The 21,587-nt window shown below is 35.8% G+C and overlaps 1 protein-coding gene and 1 non-coding gene across 2 annotated transcripts; both read left to right on the forward strand.

Annotated features, from left to right (window-relative positions):
* The first annotated feature begins 4,647 nt into the window (after window positions 1-4,647).
* On the forward strand, window positions 4,648-21,219 carry hhipl2 (HHIP-like 2). Its single transcript, XM_088625557.1, has 9 exons — window positions 4,648-5,049; window positions 8,807-9,459; window positions 12,034-12,177; window positions 12,646-12,977; window positions 13,165-13,291; window positions 14,195-14,340; window positions 15,450-15,531; window positions 18,010-18,092; window positions 20,428-21,219. The coding sequence occupies exons 1-9, from the start codon at window positions 4,657-4,659 to the stop codon at window positions 21,090-21,092; spliced, it is 2,625 nt and encodes an 874-aa protein (XP_088481683.1). The 5' UTR covers window positions 4,648-4,656; the 3' UTR covers window positions 21,093-21,219.
* Window positions 7,765-7,837, forward strand: trnal-caa (transfer RNA leucine (anticodon CAA)). Its single transcript has one exon. It is a non-coding gene; the product is annotated as a tRNA-Leu (tRNA).
* Window positions 21,220-21,587: the final 368 nt, after the last annotated feature.

Here is a 21,587-nt window from a genome sequence, read left to right on the forward strand (position 1 = left end):
TTTTACAGATTGTTTCATTTATTATACATTTTTAATTAAAATTACAATATTGCTGCTGCTTTCTGTACAAGGATTGATAATTAACATCTTAACAGCAGCAGTCATCTGTATAGAATGCTTTAGAAATTAAGATGTGGGCTGCCATGTCAACATCAAGGTAGGCAGTAAAAAATTAATTATAATCTTGGTGGAGGTAATGTATTTTTAGCTTCTAAAACTTTTAAAATATAATTAACCATCTTGAAGACTGAATTTGTTTCAAGTTTTATTTTGCTATAACAAGCATGAAATGAAAGGGTACAAAAGAATGGTTCCAACCAGCGCTATAGGCTGACTTGTAAAACCAAGCTAAAGACTTCAAAAACTCAGGTTCCAACACAGATGTTAGCAATAACTGCTTTAGCTCTTGACAATAAGGATCAAATGTATAGATCTGTTACATAATAGATTTCAGACATTTTTCAAGAATTCAAAGAACTCAGACCTCAGTTATGCAAACAAGAAAGGTTTAGATCCTACAAAGTGTCATGGACAGGGGTGTGAGGTGCCACCATAATATTCTTGCTTGCATTTTGGGGTGCAGGCAAGAACATCAAAGGAAAAACTGCAAGCTGCGTACATACACTGATCTAAACCTAGCTTTCCATGTTTCAGTTATACTGTATACAGTCTGTATACTGTCAAAAGAAAGTCAGAGGTTATACACTTTATGAGGTGATTGAAAGGTTGTATAATTTTTGTACACAGCATTAAGAGGTGACTTCTAATGTTTTCATTTGACTCTACTTCAGAAAGGTTGTCCCAATAAACCCCTAAAAAAGCTGAGCCCTTCCAGATGGTCATCCTCCTATGAATGACTAGTCCATACAAGGATCAAGTAAGTGGATTTCATCAAAGTACTATTCAAAGTATTTCTTTTAAGTAAAAATACAAAGGCAGTGGAGAAAGCAGCATTAGAGATTATCAAGGAAAATTAAATTTTGTTGTTGTTTTTTTTGTTTCTTCCAAACTAGGATATTGGGAAAGGTAATTATTGTGTCACAGATGCTACAATTAAAGACACAGACCTCCACAAAGCAGTAACTTTGCTCAGTGGTGCCACAGACGATTTAGCCTTGTAATGGCTCGATTTCAAGAAGCTCATAAACACTGCAGTTATATTGTCCGACAAATCAGAAGAGGAATCAGAGTTTGAGGAAATACAAAGTAATGAAAGTAATAAGACATTTAGAAAAAAAAAATCCCAATTCCAAAAATTATTTTAGAGTAAATGTTTTTTTTGTGGCTGCATCAATTTAGTAGTTGTGCATTTCTCAAACTTTAGAGCTTACAGAGAGTTGTTAATCAGTTTTAAGTCATACAGCCAACATATTTTTTAAAAATAGTGCCATCTCTGCCAGTGTATCTGAGGGGTGAATCACTCTAATTCTATTCAGCACCTTACCTGTGATGGTAGAAACTGGAGAGAGATCCATTTCAAAACTAATGCTCATTAAAAACTAAATTCAATGGGAAGGAAAGGATTTCTGGCCTGAGGCTGATATCAATTGACATCAAATTAAATCTGTAGGATACAGTGGAAAACTCAGCTGAATGGGAGGCACACAGAATGGGATTCAAATGAGTAAGTAAATCCATTTTGTGTAATGATTTACATTTTACTTTAAATGTGCTGTATATGTTCCTGTACCAAGTATGTTGTATTATTTTTATACGTAGATGGTTAATTTAAGTATAATTGTTTTGTTGCACATATATTCAATATGTTATGTATATTCACTGTATGTATGTTGGAGTGGAGGAGTAAAACTTGCAATGGTAGTCAAGTGATTGCTGTTCTGCCACAAGGTCAGACCTTAAGGGCTAACATTGAAGAGAAAGGTCATATGGTGGACAGAATGTAGTTTTCACTATGCTATTTTCACTCATAAAAACTAGCTAGTACCCTGGCCAGAATGTCCACAAAGCTAAATATTATCATCCATGGAGGGATTCATGTTTTTCATTTTCAAAATTTCATGGCACTGGGTATGAATCAAAATTCATCCAGCATTAAAAGCTGTTGCTGTCAACACAAAAGAAAAACAAAATTTCAGCACCACAGACATCCATCCATTTTCTAACTGCTTCTTACCATTCGGGGGAGCCAGAACCTATCCCAGCAAGCAATGGGTATGAGGACAGGAGACCAGTCCATCACAGGGCAGACACACATACACTCACACCTAGCACCAGTTTTCCCAGAAACCAGTTACCCTACCAGTATTTTTTGGACTGGTGGAGCAAACAGGAACACCTAGAGGAAACCCATATGCACACAGGGAGAACATACTGTACAAACATCACACAGATAGCACCCAAGGTCTGGAATTAAACCCAGTGCTGTGAGGCAGCAATGCTAACCACTGCACCCCCATGCTTCTCCACAACAGACATGAAAATGTTAAAACATAACATCACTGAACCGTTTGCTCCAGAAGTTCCTTTATCAATATCTTCTTGAAGACAAGACTCTGTAGATTCTGCTTTGTGCAGGCTTCCCCCCTGTGGTCTTACATGTGAACAATGCACAGTTAATCTTTTAACCAGAGGTGGACAGACTCTGATGAATTGATCCCTGATGTTTTATCAGCAAAGACAGCTGCTGGGAGGTCCCGCACTGCTATATATCTTGTTGGACTTTTTATGATGCTCCCATATTGTGATCCTTCATCAGAATAGATTCGAATTTCTAATCACCTGACTGAGGGACTCAATATTATTTGCACATCAAAATAAAGATCACTCCTTTCTAAGAAATCCAGCCCCTGTATCACAGGAAATACAAGGTGGTGATCATCCAAAATAAAAAAATCAAGTGCCGAGGAGGAAGCATGCAGAGAAAAAAAGAGTCACTCTTTTCCAATAGCACATTAAGCCACACAATAGACTTCTCTCCTGTTGAGGTGAGCAGCTCTGTATGAACTATAATTTTCTGACAGAAATGATGCCTTACAAGAATATATTACAGCCAGTATCTCAAAAAGAAGGATTTTCCACATTTCATACTTCAGCCATTAAACCCAGCAAAGTCAAGCTTCTTTGGTTTTAGGCTAAAAATGATCATGTGGATTCAGTATAAATAGGAATCTGAATATTTTTATTTTATTTTAATTTAAGCACCTTGCTTGCAACCCCCAAATTCACAGCTCACAGCTCTGACTGGCTTCCCAGCACAGTTATAAAGGGAGAACAGACTGCATCGCAGTCTCACTTTCCATTCCTTATACACCTCCAGGCATGTGCAGGCAACAACTTGGTAAGACTTTAAAATGCGTACTGTACAGTAACACTCAATTAGTAAGCAACGGGTTATGACCCGTTGACCCGGTTATGGCAGGAACAGTAACAGACAATGGCATAAGAACATTTAGAAGAGTTTACTCACAATCTGGTCTTTTGTCATGAGTTCTCTCATCTCCTACATCCCAGATGTCAATGTTCAATACACTACCCTGTATGTCATGTAGTAGTCATAAAATAACACAAAACGTTTTCTTTCTCACTTGATGAGAAATAAGAAACATCATCTTCTGCCACCTTCACACTCTTGCAGCCATCCAAAACAATCCCATTCTGCATAGAACAATGCGATGACACACTAGTATGTTATATTTAACCAAATTCTGCCATTTATTTACACATTTACTGAAACTATTATAATACAACCACTCCATATGGCACTGTGAAATATTATCATCAGTGAATGAATCTACTAAATATTAGTGCATAGAAGCATAATGCAAATGTATACAATTAAAACTTATTGATATGAAATAATGCAGACAAAATTAATCACAATGCAGATATGACAATCTGGTGCTGCACCTGCATCTAATCAAAAACTATGAAAGTATAACTTGTTATTAAAAAGGGGGAAAGAAGCAATGCCATTAAAAGTGCTGAAAACAAAAATGCTTGCTGTGACAGAGGTGGTGGAAGAATTGCCTGAGATTTTTTTTTTCATTTAACCATTTAAGGATGTTTTTTTTAGACTGATATGTCTGTGGTACTGAACATGAATACATCACAAAAGACAAATGGTATTCTGATTGCCCAGCATAAATTACAATGTATAATATTACAGAATAAAGCAGATTAATGTTATACTGTATACACCCAATGAGCAAATAAAAGATACACAATGGAAATACTGCCTGGAAAACTGAACCAGCATTTTCCCAGTTTAAGAACCCCTATTTATCAGGTGTGCTACTGATTTTATTAAAACATAAAGAAAGCCAATGAATCCTTAATACTTTACAAACTACACTTTTTTATGCAACAATTTCATCTACATAGTAATCTCCTTTAAATATTTAAACATTTCATTTTAAAAGGTCCGACTTGTCCGTCTTGTCCGACTTTAAATTAGTCATTTATCTCAACAGCCATACAATGTTGTGATTAAGCAGTAGGTCTAGATTCTGTACTGAAATACTTTTCAAGAACCCTAAATACAAGAAAGATCAATCTGGCGCTGCAAAATTCCTAGACGAAAAAAGCAAATTCACACGAGTGATGTTTGAATGACGTGTGAAATTCCAGCCAAGGAGAGGGGTATTACCCGTCCCACAAAAACCCCATTGAGAACCAGAGCAAACATTTGAGCACCATATGAATTATAAAGCGAAGATGACGACTAAGCCGGGTGCCCATGATTACCTAGAACAGTGCGCACGTTACCGCAAAGATTCCCACATGCTGTATGCCGAGGGGGTCAGACAAGCTGGAAAACTTAACTTCTCTCTCATACTTAATCGCTTGCTTTTCATAGTCTTTGTGTTATTGTTGGTTGGAAAGTCAGTTGGTCATCCCCAGTGCTTGGACTACCGACCTCCATTTAAACCTCCCTTCCACCTGGAATTCTGCACCGAGTATGAAACGTTTGGGTGCTGTGACCAGGACACAGACAACGCCATTGCAGAGCGATATTGGGACATCATGGACTTCTATGATATCCAGGGATACGAACTGTGCGGTGGGTTCGTTAAAGACATCCTCTGCCAGGTATAATACCTGTCGTTGCACTTGTAAGAAGCTAGGATTGTATTTAGTGGGAGTTATCTGAAATCAAATTATTTATGGAAAAGATGTATATTTTTGCCCCAAAGACACAAACACACGCAAAACACTTTCATGGTCTCCTGCATTTAATTATGCTTGATTTCTGAAGTGGACCTGTTTTAAATGTTTTAACTATACTATACGTTAAAAGCCAGAGTTTATTTTTGATGGAAACATAACTTGGTAAACTATTTAACGTTCTTTAGAATTTAACTGTTAAACTAGATTGAGGTGTTTTTCAATACTTAAATCACTTTGCTTTTTCATGGTTTCTTATGGTTTACATACATGAGATAAAACCTATTCCATGCTCTGCTATGAATTCAATCATTTACTGGACTTTTTTTCCTGTCACAATAAATATTAATAAGGAAAGTTCATACACCAGTGATTACATAGTGATAATTTAAGCACTAATTTGCGTACATTTGAGATCTAGTCACTTAAGCAAATAATAATGGAAAATATAGGTATTAGTCTAGTTTTATTAATACAATTATGTGAATGCACGTTCGGTTTAATAAAATGAAAGATGAGAAACACGTTAAAATGTATGCGTTGTGATACATTAGTGCTTTTCTTCATAAACTACTGTAGAAGACATATTAGTGTATGTACAAAAACATTCACAATGTTTAATAAAGTATTCAACAACAGAATTTTAGTCTATCATTTATGGAAAAATATGAAGTTCAATTTATGAGGACGTTGTTAGCTATAATTTCACGTTTTGGGAAAAAAAATCCAAAGATGCTCCCAGGAGTTGCAGGTAGTATTACATTTTTGTCGTAGCTTCACTGAAGATAAAAAAATCAATATCAATACAAAGCTCATAGAAGTACAACCAGTTGCCAGTATTCTGCTGCTGTGCTAGTCTGCATGTCTTTACTACGTCTGCCACAGTCAACCTACTGTATATACTTGCTAAATACACATTGGTGAGCATGTTGCATCCTAATAAACATACTGGGGAAAACCAAGTCATCCTCTGTCCTGCACTTGTTAGGCAATATTGATTGAATTCTTGAAGTTCACCGGAGACGACAAAACGTAATGTGAGAAATACGGTTGGAGGGCTGTCTTTAAGCATCGGTCCTCGTAGTTGGCAGGCTGTCTGGAGTCGAGGACGTGAATAAAATGCATAATATTTGCTGAGATAATGACAATTATGGTACAGAATTCACAAAGATGTATTATATTGCTACAGAACGCGACATTACTCAGTATCTCTTTACTTTTCCCCCAGCATCGGCTATAGAGATCTCTGTACATTTCGGTGTCAGAACAACTGTTTCGCTTGCTAAGAGCAACTGGAAATACTGTACTTGGCACTTTAGGAAAAACATTAAGTGTCAGCAGAGGAAACCCCACTTTAAAAAAAAAATCGTTTGCTTAGTTTTTTAGAGAGCACCGTGTTTCGAAAAAATATCTTAACCATTTTTTACGTTTTGAAACTTTGTTGTGTGAAATATTTTACTTGTGACTTTATTATTACTCATAATGACTTGAAAATATTTTTGCTTTTACATCCCAAAGTACAGTATAACGCATCTAAAATGCAAAACCCCTACTTTTAAGTGAACAAAAATCTAATTTATCTTGCTTAAAAAAACAAAATTGTTTCTACTATTAAAACTTTACCACATACTTTCTGAAATAATGGATTCTGCTCATTGAAATTTTGTACTTTAGAAATTGTGCTATATATTTAATTTAATAAATGAGCTACCGTGATCTTCAGGGCAGTTATGATTAATCAGTTACCCCAACAACACTTTGTTGATGGTATGTAGTTTTTTCATTTTACAATCACCTTGGTTTTGACAGAGCTTGCAAAAATTAAATTTCAATTGTGTAACATGTTGCATATAGAATATTTAAATGTCCTAATTTGTTACAGAAGAACTCTATTTTTATAATAATCTGTTATAAAGATCAATGGAAATTCCCCTGAAGCAGAAGTCTATAAACTGAGATTTAAATGATGCAAGATTTATGGACATGGACATTAATTGTTGTGCATTGTAAAACATGTATATTGGTATTGGAAGAACAAAACAACTCAAAATTCTGTTATGTATGAGCTTGGAAGATCCACTAAATGTGTGCAAGATAATTCAAAAATAAAAAGAAAACTTTCCATTGTCTGAAATATTGTATATCCTGAATAATAGCTTTGCCAGAAAGTACTGTATCTCCACAATTTCTGTAAACGTTATACTGCTTTAAAATTATAGAAAGAAATGTAAATTAGAAACCATTTGAAAACCAATATTCACAAATTGTTAGATATGACTAAGAATCCAAGAATTACACAAGAAAGGTTAGTTTTATATGAGAAAAGTACTATTTACATTTGTTTTGTAGTGAGTTTTCTATTTTTATTCACTTTTATTCAGCAGTGAATTGAATCTTTGTGTTGCATTCTTCCAAAGAAAAGATTATTTCAATTCCTTGTCGGGAACTTATTTAATCAGATCAGTTAATTAACTTCTTTATTTTTGTGACAGAATACATTTGGTTGTAGAACTGTCAGAGTTGGGTCTGTTTAGTACTGTGATTTGAGATTTCTAATAATATAATATTTCACTTATTATTTCACTGACACTGCTAGTTTTTTTCTGTTTCATATATCAGCGTTCATTTTATATAATGAGCAGCTCATTAGCGCAATAGGTAGCGTGTCAGTCTCAAAATCTGAAGGTAGTGAGTTCGATCCTCACATGGGTCAAAGCCTTTTCTCCTTTCGCGGGTGGTGCTATGGCTCTGTGGCTAAGGATCTGCGCCTATGGCTGGAAGGTTGCTGGTTTGTATTCTACAGCCGGCAGAGGAATCCTAATCCGTTGGGTCCCTGAGCAAGGCCCTTAACCCCAACTGCTCCAGGAGCGCCGTATGCTTCTCTCCCTGTCTGTGTGTCTCATGGTGAGCAAGTTGGGGTAAGCAAAAAGACGAATTCCTAATACCAGAAATTGTATATAGCCAATAAAGTGATCTGAATCTCAAAAACTTTGAAATAGTAAATATAAACAGTTTTGGTTATTTTGGCAGACAAGGGTATCATGGTAAAACATAATCACATAATTTGGTTGGTGATTCACAAACCTTTCTCAGTACTGTAATTCTTTCTCCATCACATCTGTTATATAGTGGGGTTGCTGTTACAAAACAGGGACTATTGTTTTTGTAAAATCAATTCAGCTTGTTGAATTTCAATTCATTTTTAATCAACAAACAGGAGGTTTCATCTAGTCTATGTGCTGTTTGTGGCAGACCCCAGTCTCCTACCCCAGGTCTAGATTAAATGCATTTGACATGGGACAACCCTCATCTATCTTCCAGCTGGCATGCAAGTTTAGCTCTTTCACCTTTGACTTGCTCTGTTAAGAAATAATGGAACTGACATTTGGTGTTGGAGAATAGTATTTGCATTTGATTTTAAATGGAAATGTGGACATTCATATATGGCATTTTAAAATGGGAAAACATACAGTATGATTAGAAACAATAAGAAGAAGGCCCAATGGCTGTTGACTTCATTTGCACAGTATATTCTGCTCCTGGCTGAAACAAAATACACATATATTTCCTACATATCCTAACTCACCTGTTGTTGACTTATAGGTTTTGTATGATTAAAGCTTGAACCACTAAAGAAAGAGACACATTCGTTTCGCAAAATAATACTGAGTTTGTTTTTCAGGAGTGCTCTCCTTATGCTGCCCACCTGTATGATGCTGAAGACCCGTACACTCCCTTGAGGAACCTGCCAGGTCTTTGCTTCAATTACTGTTCAGAGTTCCATGTCAAGTGCCACTCAGTTGTAAAGCTCCTTACTGATGACAAGCATATCCAGGAGACCTGTGAGAAGGACAGGTTCATGTTTTGCAGTTTGCTTAATCTACCAGACCAAGACTACTGCTATCCAAATGTGCTTCAGAACACCATCCTCAACCGCAACCTAGGTAGTATGGTTCAGGACAGGAGTGGTTGCCTTCAGCTGTGCCTGATTGAGGTTGCTAATGGGTTGAGAAACCCAGTACTGATGTTGCACAGCAATGACGATACCCACCGCATGTTTGTAGGAGAGCAGCTGGGCTTTGTGTGGATCTACCTGCAGGATGGCAGCCGTTTGGAAGAGCCCTTCTTGGACCTCAGTGGTACAGTGCTGACCACTCCCTGGCTAGGGGATGAACGGGGGTTTCTTGGACTTGCTTTTCACCCGCAGTACAGACACAATGGCCGTTTTTTCATCTATTACTCCATCACAGTCCAGGACAAAGTGGAGAAGATCAGGATCAGTGAGTTGAAGGTGTCAGCCCATGATATGAACACAGCTGATCCCCATTCAGAAAGGTAAGACGCTGTTAGTTTCTTGTTGTTCTGAATGACAGTATAGTCCATTAAATTGTGCTGAGAGATTAATCAATCATTTTTTTGTATTAGAATACAATTTAGGATTGTAGTTCAAAAACTGTTATTATTTTACAGCAAGCTATAACTCAATTTTTTTTTATTAATTTATGGTCAGACCTCATCAGTGCGATGGACTAGAATTAGTATTGAATGATTTTTTACACATTTTGTCACATATTATGGTAAGGGCTGAAAAGATGTCATATGCCATTTAAGATGTTCATTTTAAAAAAAGGGTATTTTAATTGGGAAATTAGTGTTTCATGCCATCAAGTTGTATCCATTTTGTATTTGCTATACACCAGTCAACAACAGAGAAGCAGTGCAAACAACACATTTTTTATATTAGCACAATGATGGACAATTCTGTTAAATTCTTGACTTACGGTATGAACTATAGGATGTATGAGTGAAAGCACCTAAAGGATAGAGATGTGTGATTGTTTTAGACCAACTATACAGTAGTTCACAATTCTGTAATTAATTTATGAAAAATGAATAATATTTTAGCCTGTGCTTAAGGCATCGACAGGCTTTGGATGACTTTGAAATAAAATGGCTACAGTATCTTGGTTAAAGTATTCAGTTAATTAATCAGAAAATCTCCAGGGTCTAAAAAAAAGCATTTGGTGCATTTTAGCCATGTGGATATCACTTTTATGTTATGCATAATTTACATATTCATTACTAAAAAAACGAATTACTATTTTCTGTTCTGCATTGTTATTATTGAAAAGCTATTCAAAAGCCCCTACAGTTGGAGACATAGACGTAGTCTAATCCTCATAGAAAGGAGCCATACAGAATATTCCTTATGCTGTTTTTCCAGTCTAGCATGGTCTGGCAGCAGTTAAGTCATATTAGACAATAAGTCACAAACCCAAACTGAAGGGTATTACCAGGAAATAAATTAAGATGATTATAACGTTAAAAGGACAGCTACTGCAATATGTTTTTTAAAAATAATTGCTCCATTTTTCTTACTCCCACATATCAAAACAAGACATATTATAAATCGAACTTGAAAGAAGTACACAATTTTATATTGGCAATAAATGATCCTATTTTTTTAAACAGAAATGCCTGTGTTTAGAGGTGAGAACCTTTTTAATGAACTCCATCTGACTTTAGATATTTATCAATCTATTAAAAACAAAGATCAGCATACAGAAATTAAGTATGAACAAATAGGTATATACCACATTTGCCATGAATATGAGATTTCAGATGTATCTTTTTAGGCATCTTTTTTTCTTTGCACACCTTTGATACCTGTTACTGGTTAACAGATCCAGTGGAAACAATTTGGAGGTTAGATATGGGCTAATTTATAAAACTATAAAATTAAAAACCTTCCTGGGTTTTCTCTGTAAGACAGAATGATATTTAAACATTTGGAGGGAAGGGATAATTATCTGCAGAATTGTCAGGAATATCTTAGTTTTACATATTGAAGAAAGAGCAAAGACAAACTATGCTACATTCAAACAGCAGAGGGGGCTATATCTCTTAAAATGAAAGTTAAAATTGTTGATTTTATATACAGGTACTTCCTTACAATGTAGAATGTCTCATTAGAACCACCTTACTCATGATGATTTTTGAATTTACAGCATATTTCACATGACTGAAATGTAATTAGTCTCTATTGTCTTGTAACAGCTAATACTGAAGACATTCTTGATTTCAACTTCATGGTCCTTTGCAATAATTTTGTATCTGACAAGCATACAGTATAGTAAGCATGCAATATTCAATATTTTCATATTTAACACTTCATAATGTTAAAAGGGACTTGTCTACACAATGTTTTTTCTTGTCCTTTTCTTATTAGTGCAGTATATTAAATACATTTCAAATGTAGAACATACAGTACTCAACAGGACTTGGCACCCCCACTTATCCACCAAGCATTAAACCTACTACACCAATTGGTCAATTCTTGCCATGTAGAGTTCAGGTTGGAGGCCTTCACAAGGAATAACAACACCCAGGAAATAGATGTACTAATAATGTTTATTGAATGTTGAGTAATAGTAAGAGTTTGCTAAACTCACATGGCTAAGAGCCAGTCCACTGGCCACAGGATGAGGAGGGGACCTCTCAGACCCCTCTGCAGAGTGAGTAGTGACCAAGGGGTGACTGCAAAGGAGGAGATTGGCTGGAGCAGGAATGCAAAAGATGAATGGAAAGGAAAGAAGACTATTTGTAGTTTTCTTAACATGAGGAAATGACGTCAAGAATGATTATGGCAGTTGTGTCTGAATGAACTTGGCTGCTGTTATCCATCCCAAACTCATTGGAAACTCAATTTAAGTCAAACATACAGCTACCATATCTGTCTGCAGGGCTATTAATAGTCAATTGGAACCTTGTAATGGCAACCACCGACATTCCCATCCTCATCTTTGCAAGCTGAACTTGATTTGTTGGTGTTTCAGTCACACAAAACGGAATCTAAATCAGTAAGATTTGCCAGAAATGAACTTGCCACCTTGTATTTTACTTTAACAGGGTCATTTTTGAGATCGAAGAGCCTGCAGCCAATCACAATGGGGGGCAGCTCTTGTTTGGTCTTGACGGCTACATGTACATCTTCACTGGAGATGGGGGGAAAGCTGGGGACCCTTTTGGGAAGTTTGGAAATGCCCAAAACAAGTAAGAGATTGTGTCAAATGTACAGTACTTTGTCGAACACTATTCTATGAGATTTGGAACCAGGGTAGTACAGTGGTGCAATGGGTAGAATGGCTGCCTCGCAGTGCTGGGGCACTGAGTTCAATTCTCGGGGTGTTATCAGCATGGAGTTTGTATGCTCTCTCCGTGTTAGTGTGGGTTTCCTCTGGGTTGTCTGGTTTCCTCCCACAGTCCAAAGACATACTTGTAGGATAATTGACTTCTGGGAGAATTGGCCCTGGTGTGTGTGTGCTCTATGATGGACTGCATTACTCCTGTGGCTTGCTGGGATAAGCTCTGGCTTCTCAGCCACCCTGTATTGGATATAACGATTAGAAAATGGATGGATGGAGATTTGTAAACATTGTTATTAACTAACATGTTATCACTGTTTGTAAAGTCCCAGCATGCTGTTGCCTATAAGTGTGTATCTTCTCCCTCTATGGCCAGGAGTACTCTATTAGGCAAAGTCTTACGCATTGATGTGGATGGGAGCAGCAAAGATGGAAAACCCTACAGGATTCCACCTGACAACCCATTCATTTCTGACAAGAGCGCTCTGCCAGAAGTCTATGCCTACGGAGTGAGAAACATATGGCGCTGCTCTGTTGACCGCGGAGACCTGGTTACGCACAGGGGGAGAGGGAGGATATTCTGTGGTGATGTGGGCCAGAACAGATTTGAAGAGATTGACATCATTGTTAAAGGAGGCAACTATGGATGGAGAGCAAAAGAGGGATTTGAATGCTATGATGTGAAGATGTGTCACAACTCCTCATTGGGTAAGGAGACCCCTTCAGAGAGAGGACTGTTTGTATAAAGTTCAGTACATAAATAGTTTCAACATTAAATGTGAATTTATGTAAAATAAACAAAACTCTGCTCTGTAACAAACTTGTAATCAACTTCACAAATGCATTAAGGTTCTTTTGTATACCATACACTTTTTTACACTGTTTTCTTTTTTAGATGATATCCCTCCAATTTTTGCATACAGTCACCACAAAGGGAAATCAGTAACTGGGGGGTACGTGTACAGAGGATGCGAGTCACCTAATCTAAATGGCTTGTACATTTTTGGAGACTTCATGAGTGGGTAAGATGAAGGGATTTATGATTTTAATTTTCTATCAGTAGGATTTGATTCTTTGATGTGACTCACTAGTGTTGAATGCAACTAATGTTAAGTTGTCTGAAATATCTATGCATATTTATCCCCTTTGCAAAGAGTAATTTTATGAAGGGAGATGGGTATCATATACTGTAACAGTATAAATACCATTGACAACAGACACAATATCCTCAAAAATAAACAATTCCTACATTAATTGAAGCACATTTTAAAAGAATTTCTACATTCACAGTTATGTCCTTTCTATTTGAATTGTGCAATTTCCCAGAAAGTCTCTCAATCAGTTAAATTTATTACATGTATTATAAAGAAATGGACTAATATAAAGCATTTAACAGTTTTCTTACTCAAAATTAAAATGTAATATTGACAATCATGAAATTGTTTACAGATAACTAAAGATGTGTAGGAATATCTATTTGTTATTTTATTTCAATCCTTTTAAAGTTGCAATTTTAAATGTCTATACATATATACTGTATAAGAATGTTATGGGTTAATATTTTTAAATGATCCTGGATAATACCCAAAGCTGATATCCCCTTAAAGAATAAAAAAAAAAATGTTTCTGTCTTTAGGAGATAACTGCTTTGATTGTAAAAATTGCCTCAGTATTCCTTTGCTTTCTCTGTCTGTCTTTGAAGACACTTCAAAAACTACAGTTCTTATATTTACTGTATAAACAGGGTACACAAAAACTTTCAGCATATCATTGGTAATAAAAAAGGCTATTTTCAATGACAGTGTGCTATATACAACAATAAATCACAGTGAATATATTTCTAATAGGATTATATGAACCTTTTACATTGAAAGTTGTAATATAATTACAAGCTGATAAAATATGAGATCTTGTTTTTCATCCAGTCGACTTATGGCATTGCAGGAAGATAAGAGGACAGGGACCTGGAAGGAGAAGAGCATCTGCATGGGTGAAACTCAGACTTGCTCCTTTCCTGGGCTCATCAACCACCACCACAAATTTATTATCTCTTTTGCTGAAGATGAAGCAGGTGAAATATCTTTAGTGTTATGTCACACAGGATTGTCAGAGCAGTGTGTGACAGGATTAGGCCTTGGTCAGGCTTTTGGGACATCAGAATAGATGCAGGCCAGGAGTCCAAAATGCTTTGGTTGAGACAATAATGTAAAATAAACAAAATATTGGTGAATTATCTCATAAACACAGAATACAGAAGTGGTAATTTCTCCAGCAGCCTCCCTGGTTCAATTGCAATGACCAAAAAGTAGAGTATTAACTGAAAATGATTATTTAGTTAGTAGGCAATACTGTCTTAAAATAGAACACTAAATTAATACCCATTGCAGCAAATCAGTTTCTAGCTCAGTACTAAAGCCTCCATCCTTTGCAATGAATGTGAAGAAAAGGTTCCTGTCCTCTAGAGGATACTAGAGTAGAGGAACCTTTCAGGGTATACAGGTGGCTTATTCCTGAAATAACAGTCACTACATAATCATTTTAATCATATGTTACCAGGACATATACTTGATATTCACGTAGAAATTGATCATTCCAGGGTCATCCATCCATATTCTAACTGCTTCTTCCAGTTTAGAGTGTGGGGCAGCTGGAGCAGATTCCAGCAAGCTGTTGTTCTGGTTTTCCTAAGGAAATGGCTATACAGTATTTGATCTTTAGATTAATTAACTACTACAGGCCAGGACTAAATGGGTCAAATGGCCTCCTTGTTTGTACCCTTTCTTATATTCTTAATCCAAGTTACCATGTTATGAATGGGGCCAGTTTGCGTCCATCTTTGTACAGCAGATTGTATCATTGCAATTGAGGAAGCAGCTGAGGATGATCCTACTCAAGTAGCCGGTGTGGAGCTCCACACTAAGCACACAACTCCGTAACTCACACTCTGAGAAGTACAGTAACTCAGTGTAACTAGAATGCCCTTATATTCAGTCATTTATAACCAGGTACTCTGTTTATAAGTATAATGGTTATGGTATGCCATTTATTTCTGTAATTTACAAAAAATGTGCTTGCACAAAAGGTCATGGTATTGTATATAATCTTTAAAAAAGGGTTTTAACAATATAGAGTAACTTTAAAATAAAAAAAACACATTTAACATTTGTTTTGTCTTGTCAGGAGAACTGTACTTCATGGCTACTTCATATCCAAGTGCACATTCTCCTTTTGGAACTATTTACAAATTTATGGACCCTTCCAGGTATGTAGTTTAGTGATAGCATAAAATGTTCTCTCCAGACACTTTTTATAATGTGTTAATAAAGCTTTTTAACAGCTTTAAATACATCTTACTGTAGTTGATTAACCATCAGTTTTGTGGTGACTAACCCTTCCTGGATCCTTTAGCAGTAGACTGTAAATGTTTATATCCAGTAAATAAAAAAGCTATTAATTCACCTTGTAATATGGTGGAAGGACTGATCTGATCAGTGATGTACATGATTGTGAGTTTGCACAATAAACCAGGATTATTGCAAAAGCCTGTCAGTTTATTTCTGGGATATTATCTTTTGGCGTAATAGAGTTTCATACATTCACCTTGAATCCTTGAATCTTATTTGTCTCTTTTGAATAAGTTTTTATTTATTTAATGGCACAAATCAGTAATTCCTAACAATGTTACCTTTTATTTTTCAAGTATGCATCAGATCTTCACATTTCAAAACCCCAAACTTTCAATTTACCTCATGTCAGCTAAACAGAGGTTTTATTCACCTGAAATCCCATTTTCTTAACTGCAGCAAAACCATTGACAGTTTATAGGCAGTTCAGAGAATCCTCATTTACATCTTTTGAGAAATGGTCCAAAATCACACACATAGGAAACATAAGAAATGTATGAGCAAAAATTTGTATATCAAAAACACCAGGCAAAAGCTCTTTCTCACTTGGAAAAAAAAAGATGCAGACAATAATAGACTTTCAGATGTGAGATGGAAATCCCCCTTGTGCATTAGGACAGACAGCAGAATGTTCATTCATAAGTTTGGTTTCACCCTTGTGGGTATAAAGGTGGAAATATGCCAGAGACATAGCAGCAGGGTTTCTTTAGGGTTCATTAATGACATGCAGAGACATTTGGACCCCAGTTACTTTCTTGGCAACACTGGATGCATTTACATGCAAAAATGAAAAGAAGTTTCAGTTTTACTTTACTGATATACTGTATCTAGCCCATTTAAAACATACTGAAAGACAAAGCATGATCATTTTCAATAAGACATAGATAATGCATTCGTGATCACGTTTATCTTTCTACTTGTGTGTAGGGCATGTACAGTATGTTTACACACAGTAATGGAAGATTGAAGGTGTTTGAAAAGCTCTTTTAAATTTGAATGGAAAAGGTGTACAGTACAATCTTGCATTTTTCCAACAGATTGTGTAACTCCCACATGAAATTAATGAGGGACATTTGGTAGAATTCTCCTGTGAATAGTATTTTTGATCAGTAATTGAAAATGGTGATTCTATGTAACTGACCTGGTGTGTATGGTCTTTCCAAACTGGTTATAAATGCTACATTATTACATTATATTTTTTCCTGCAAAACACCATAAAAGCCCTAATTTTTAAATACAAAACACCTAAAAAATACTAAATACCTGCTAACAACTTTCAACATATTGGATTGCCAAATTGTTTTAACTGCTTCAGCTACTGGTATTTTTTTATATTTGTATAAAAAGTCTTGTGTTGTACATGATTCATTGATTTATGGAAATGTGTTTTATTGTATTATTTCTACTAAAAGCAATATCTACAAACGACAGTAGATTGTTTTTTTTTCATTAAACAACGTCAAATCATTTTTATACATGGATATGACTCTTGAAATGAGTTAAACGTTATACCTCATATAAACTAATGTACTCAAGACAGAAAACTAATGACCACTGCAGGAATCCAGAGAGATTTGTATTTACATTCAAATTTCTTACTTTTAAACCACAGTTTATAACTTGGTTCTGTGTGATGTCTTAATCTCTCTTGCTCTTCACTTAAGTGTATGACCACTATGCGTATACATAGTATACCGTATGTATGACCGCATGTGGTATACATACACTCTCAAAACACACATTGGTAAGCAGGTGTGAATTATGTGCTATAATGTTGAACAAATGCATCTAGCATCACATTGGAAATTTATGTTAAATGAATTAGAAAGTGTTAAAGATTTTAATAAATACATCTGAGAATAAGTCTATTTGTGGTACAGCTCAAGATAGAAAAAATATTTTTAAAGTGATGTAAAAAAAAGTTTACCTATCATATGTGAAAACATAAAAGACCTGAACTCAAACACAATATGGTAATTTATTTGGCTTTTGATAAGGATCTCTACATATATTATACATAAACCTTCACTGACGAGTGGAAAGAAATTAAGCCCGAGACTAAAAGACACAAATTGTCCTTGCAGACATCTACTGGCTCTGGTTGAACTGTTCTGACCATTCTGTTTGGATAATGTGGGAGATTCTCAATACCTTGTCTTATTCGGCCTCAGAGATTCTGGGCTGTCCACGTTTGTGGCTGGAGTTTAGGAACGACTGAATGAATAACTAGCTAAACCAAGTGTTGCTCTCAGCTGAAAAGAAAATAAATGCCACAGCTGGTCTAAACAGAGACACAGTACTTGTAAAACTCTTTCCTTTCATTTTTGTTTTTACAGGAGAGCTTCACCAGGGAAATGTAAACACAAGCCACTTCCTATCAAAGTGAAAGGGAAACGAATACCATTTGTGGCCCAAGCATGTAAGTCACTTTGGGTTTTTTTGGCTTTTCTCTCTGTGGCTGTTTAATGTTCCAAACTGTCCAATATGGATTTGCATTGAGCCTTATTTATCATTTTATCTTCTGTATGAAATACTGTATTTCTAGGAAAAGAAAATACGTCTGGTAAATGACCATGTGGATTAACATCCTTCACTGACACTATGAAACTCTGACTCCACTGGTATGAGTAAAAGGATTCTATATTTTAGGTACTGAACCTACTAGAATACAGATCAATATTTTCTGAGGGGCTCAAACATTAATTGCAGATTAGGCTGTAGGGACTAGAGATTGCTAATTTGTCTCTTAGTAATGTTACTTGCTGAGTGTGCTGGAATTTACCAACTGGTGTTGTTTGATAGGCTGCCAAAAGCGTGTTAGTTGTCCAGGCTCTTCTCAAAACAGCAAATCCTATGACTTTCTGGGCTCCAGCAGGATTTTAGATCCTCCAAATGGAGAGAGCTTTCCTCTAAGACAATGTGATCAAAATACATGGATGATTCCAAATTTATGAGTAACATACATTTTTCAAATTCAAAACAACATGTTAATAGTATTTTGTTATAGCAAAATATCAGTTGCTTAAAAAATAAAACAAACAAAAATGTTTGATTATTTATGACCTTGAATAAAAGACAAAATCCATTAATTCTACAGGAAATTTAAATGAATGACAATCCCTTTGCACAAGGTAATCAGACCTGTTTTGGCGAGTTGTGTGTCAGGCTAGAAGCAGATATCTTACTACATGCTGAAATGCATTAACCACTGGGACTGGGATTTGTGTGTTAAAAGTTTAAAATAATTTCCATTTTTATTAATTTAAGTCAGAAAAAATGAGGGATATCATAAAATGTAAAACACTTGACATTTATCTATTAATGAAAATGTCACACACCTCTTATATCACAGAACTGCACTGTCACACTTATTTTACAGTAAAGTACATCAATCAACATGGTTCAGAGAATTAACAGAAATCTAACAGGACAATATTTGCAATACACCGAGAAGATATACAGTAAGAAGGACACATTGTTGAAATATTAGTTCTAATACACAAAGGTTTTAAGAAATATTTAGATATTTGCTTTCGAATAATAAGAGGAACAAAGTCTTAAAATTATTTTAAAACTGTTCTCAAAACTTGAATTAATATAGAAATGAAAACCAAAAAAGAAGTAAAAGCAATCACTTAATTGAAGATCGACTGATCATTTTTGAAAATGGCTCTTATTATATTCAGTGGTTCTGTAGTTCTGTAGATTTAGTGACTGAGAGGATTTTTAAAACAGTTTTTGGCAATTGCATGGAGTTTAGAATGATATAACTATTGCTGCCAGCAGAGAACTGCTGTGCCATACTGTACTTGCAATACAAAGGCTCATACAACAAGCAGAAGTCAATGCATGTTAAAATATTCTAAACAAAATCTACACACTTCACTAATTAAAAAAAAACTTTTTGTAAAATGACCTACACAAACATCACTGGAATACGGTCAGCTAATAACTTTAAATAACTTTTATTTGCACAATTGCCTGAAGAAAGAGTTTTCAAGGTGAGCAGCTATACTTGGGGGCGACAGATTTTAAAAACAGTCTCGGACTTTTTAATAACAATGATCAGATCAACACACTTTTCAGTAATTTAAAACAATTTTTCTAGTTTAAAAGGGCCATTTAACTTTTGAACTTGTGCTTTAATTTCATAAGTATGTCATGAAATAATCATGAGAGCCGACAAAAATGAACATAGTAGTTTAATACAGACTTTTAAGTTTAACAGTTGTAGTTTTCCTGTTGCTTATATAGCCACAGTATTGTAGAATAAACAATGAATGTAGTGAGACAAGTGATAGAATCTGGCTTGATTTGTATATTTTTTTACATCTTTTGTATATAATGCATTTATATTGCGTGTGTGTTTTGCTTTCACAAGCTAGTGTCTCTTAATATTCCAAATACTTTACAGGGTAAAGAATTATACTCTACCAGTTCCATGACAAAATATTAGTGAAATATTAGGCAATGTGAAATTCAGGAATGTGAAAAATTAGGCAAAGCTCACCACTTATTCATTTCTATCTTAAGCAATTGGCATGGGGTTTCACAAATGAAACTAGAAGGGCCCAAACTCTGTGCGCAGCTGGACAAAATGCTACATTAACTCTAAGCCATGTATGATCAAAGCTGGCTCCTCATATTAACAACTTTTCTAATAAATATTTTGACTTACATGGTTCCCAGAATGTATTTAGTGATATTTGTTATATTCGATAAATTCTGTTCTTTTCTTCTCCTCTACTTTGCAGTGACAGTACTGGACTCAAATGCACAACCACCAACGCGAGCACCTCCAAAAAGGCTTAAACTCACCACACAACCACCTGTCACAAATGTACCCACAACAACCAGGCCTACGACAGCTGTGCAAAGATCGACAACCCCACAAACAACCTCAACTAAAAAGCCAGTTCACCAGCCCGTCACAACTAAAAAACCAGTTCACCAGCCCGTCACAACTAAAAAACCAGTTCACCAGCCCATCACAACTAAAAAGCCAGTTTGCAAACCAGCCACACCTAGAAAAGGCTTGAAAGTGAAGAGTCCTGATAGGCCTCCAAAACGTAAGCCTGCAGCTTTTGACCACCAGAAAGGTTCTAAATCAAAAGCAGGAAAGCCAAGTAGGAAAAAGGTTTCTCCAGGGACAGGTGTAACTAAGCCAAAGGTCAAACTGAATCCACGGGCAACACGAAAGCCAGGTACTGTTGGTTTGCATAACATTCCTTCAAGGGCACCTGCTACATCCAGGCCTGCGGGCACTCTAAGGAAACAGAAGGGTTCAAAGACTGGCAAGGGCTCGAGTGAGTTCCTAATCAGAGCTCACTCTGGCAGCAAAAGGAAGTCAAGTCAGAAGATGCAGCCTAGACATGAAAAGGGACAGAATGAAGAGAAGAGAAAAACCGAAAACCAATGAGGACTTAAATTTGCCTGAGGAACATGGTGCAGACAAAATGAGATGCTGTACTTTAGCCCAGACACTGAGATATTTTTAAATATTTAGATATAATTTAATTTATGTTAATTAACATAAAATTCACTGAAAAGAAGGCTTTAACCCAAAACTATAGAACCAGAATAAAGTAGTACCCAAGTTCCTGATTCATTTTTAAAGTTATTATGCTCTGTTATTTATTTTTGATTTTGCAATAGTTAAGCTATGTCATGAATACCGGATGTACACGTAGATTGGTGACCTCAGCTCGTTTCTTATGCGAAACAATGCTTCTGTTTCTGTTCTGGTTCCACTGTTGCACAAAAAGGGATCAGAATAGGGTGCTGGGATAATAATACAAAAGGAACACTGCTATTCAATTATCAAAACTCAAAGAGGAGATGAGTAGTCACTCGGTCCAGCAAAAAAAGGTTTTGATTGTCAAGAAATAATTGGTCCTATATATTTCTGATTCTT

This window comes from Lepisosteus platostomus, chromosome 3, assembly GCF_059453375.1.
Source record: "Lepisosteus platostomus isolate fLepPlt1 chromosome 3, fLepPlt1.hap1, whole genome shotgun sequence".
NCBI classification, from domain to species: domain Eukaryota; kingdom Metazoa; phylum Chordata; class Actinopteri; order Semionotiformes; family Lepisosteidae; genus Lepisosteus; species Lepisosteus platostomus.

Excerpts from the sequence above, each read along its gene's own strand:
- hhipl2 (XM_088625557.1), top strand. The coding sequence starts at position 4,657 with ATGAATTATAAAGCGAAGATGACGACTAAGCCGGGTGCCCATGATTAC. Across the intron at positions 5,050-8,806 it reads TTAAAGACATCCTCTGCCAG|GAGTGCTCTCCTTATGCTGC; the intron begins GTATAATACCTG and ends TTTGTTTTTCAG. Across the intron at positions 12,978-13,164 it reads GTGTCACAACTCCTCATTGG|ATGATATCCCTCCAATTTTT; the intron begins GTAAGGAGACCC and ends TTTCTTTTTTAG.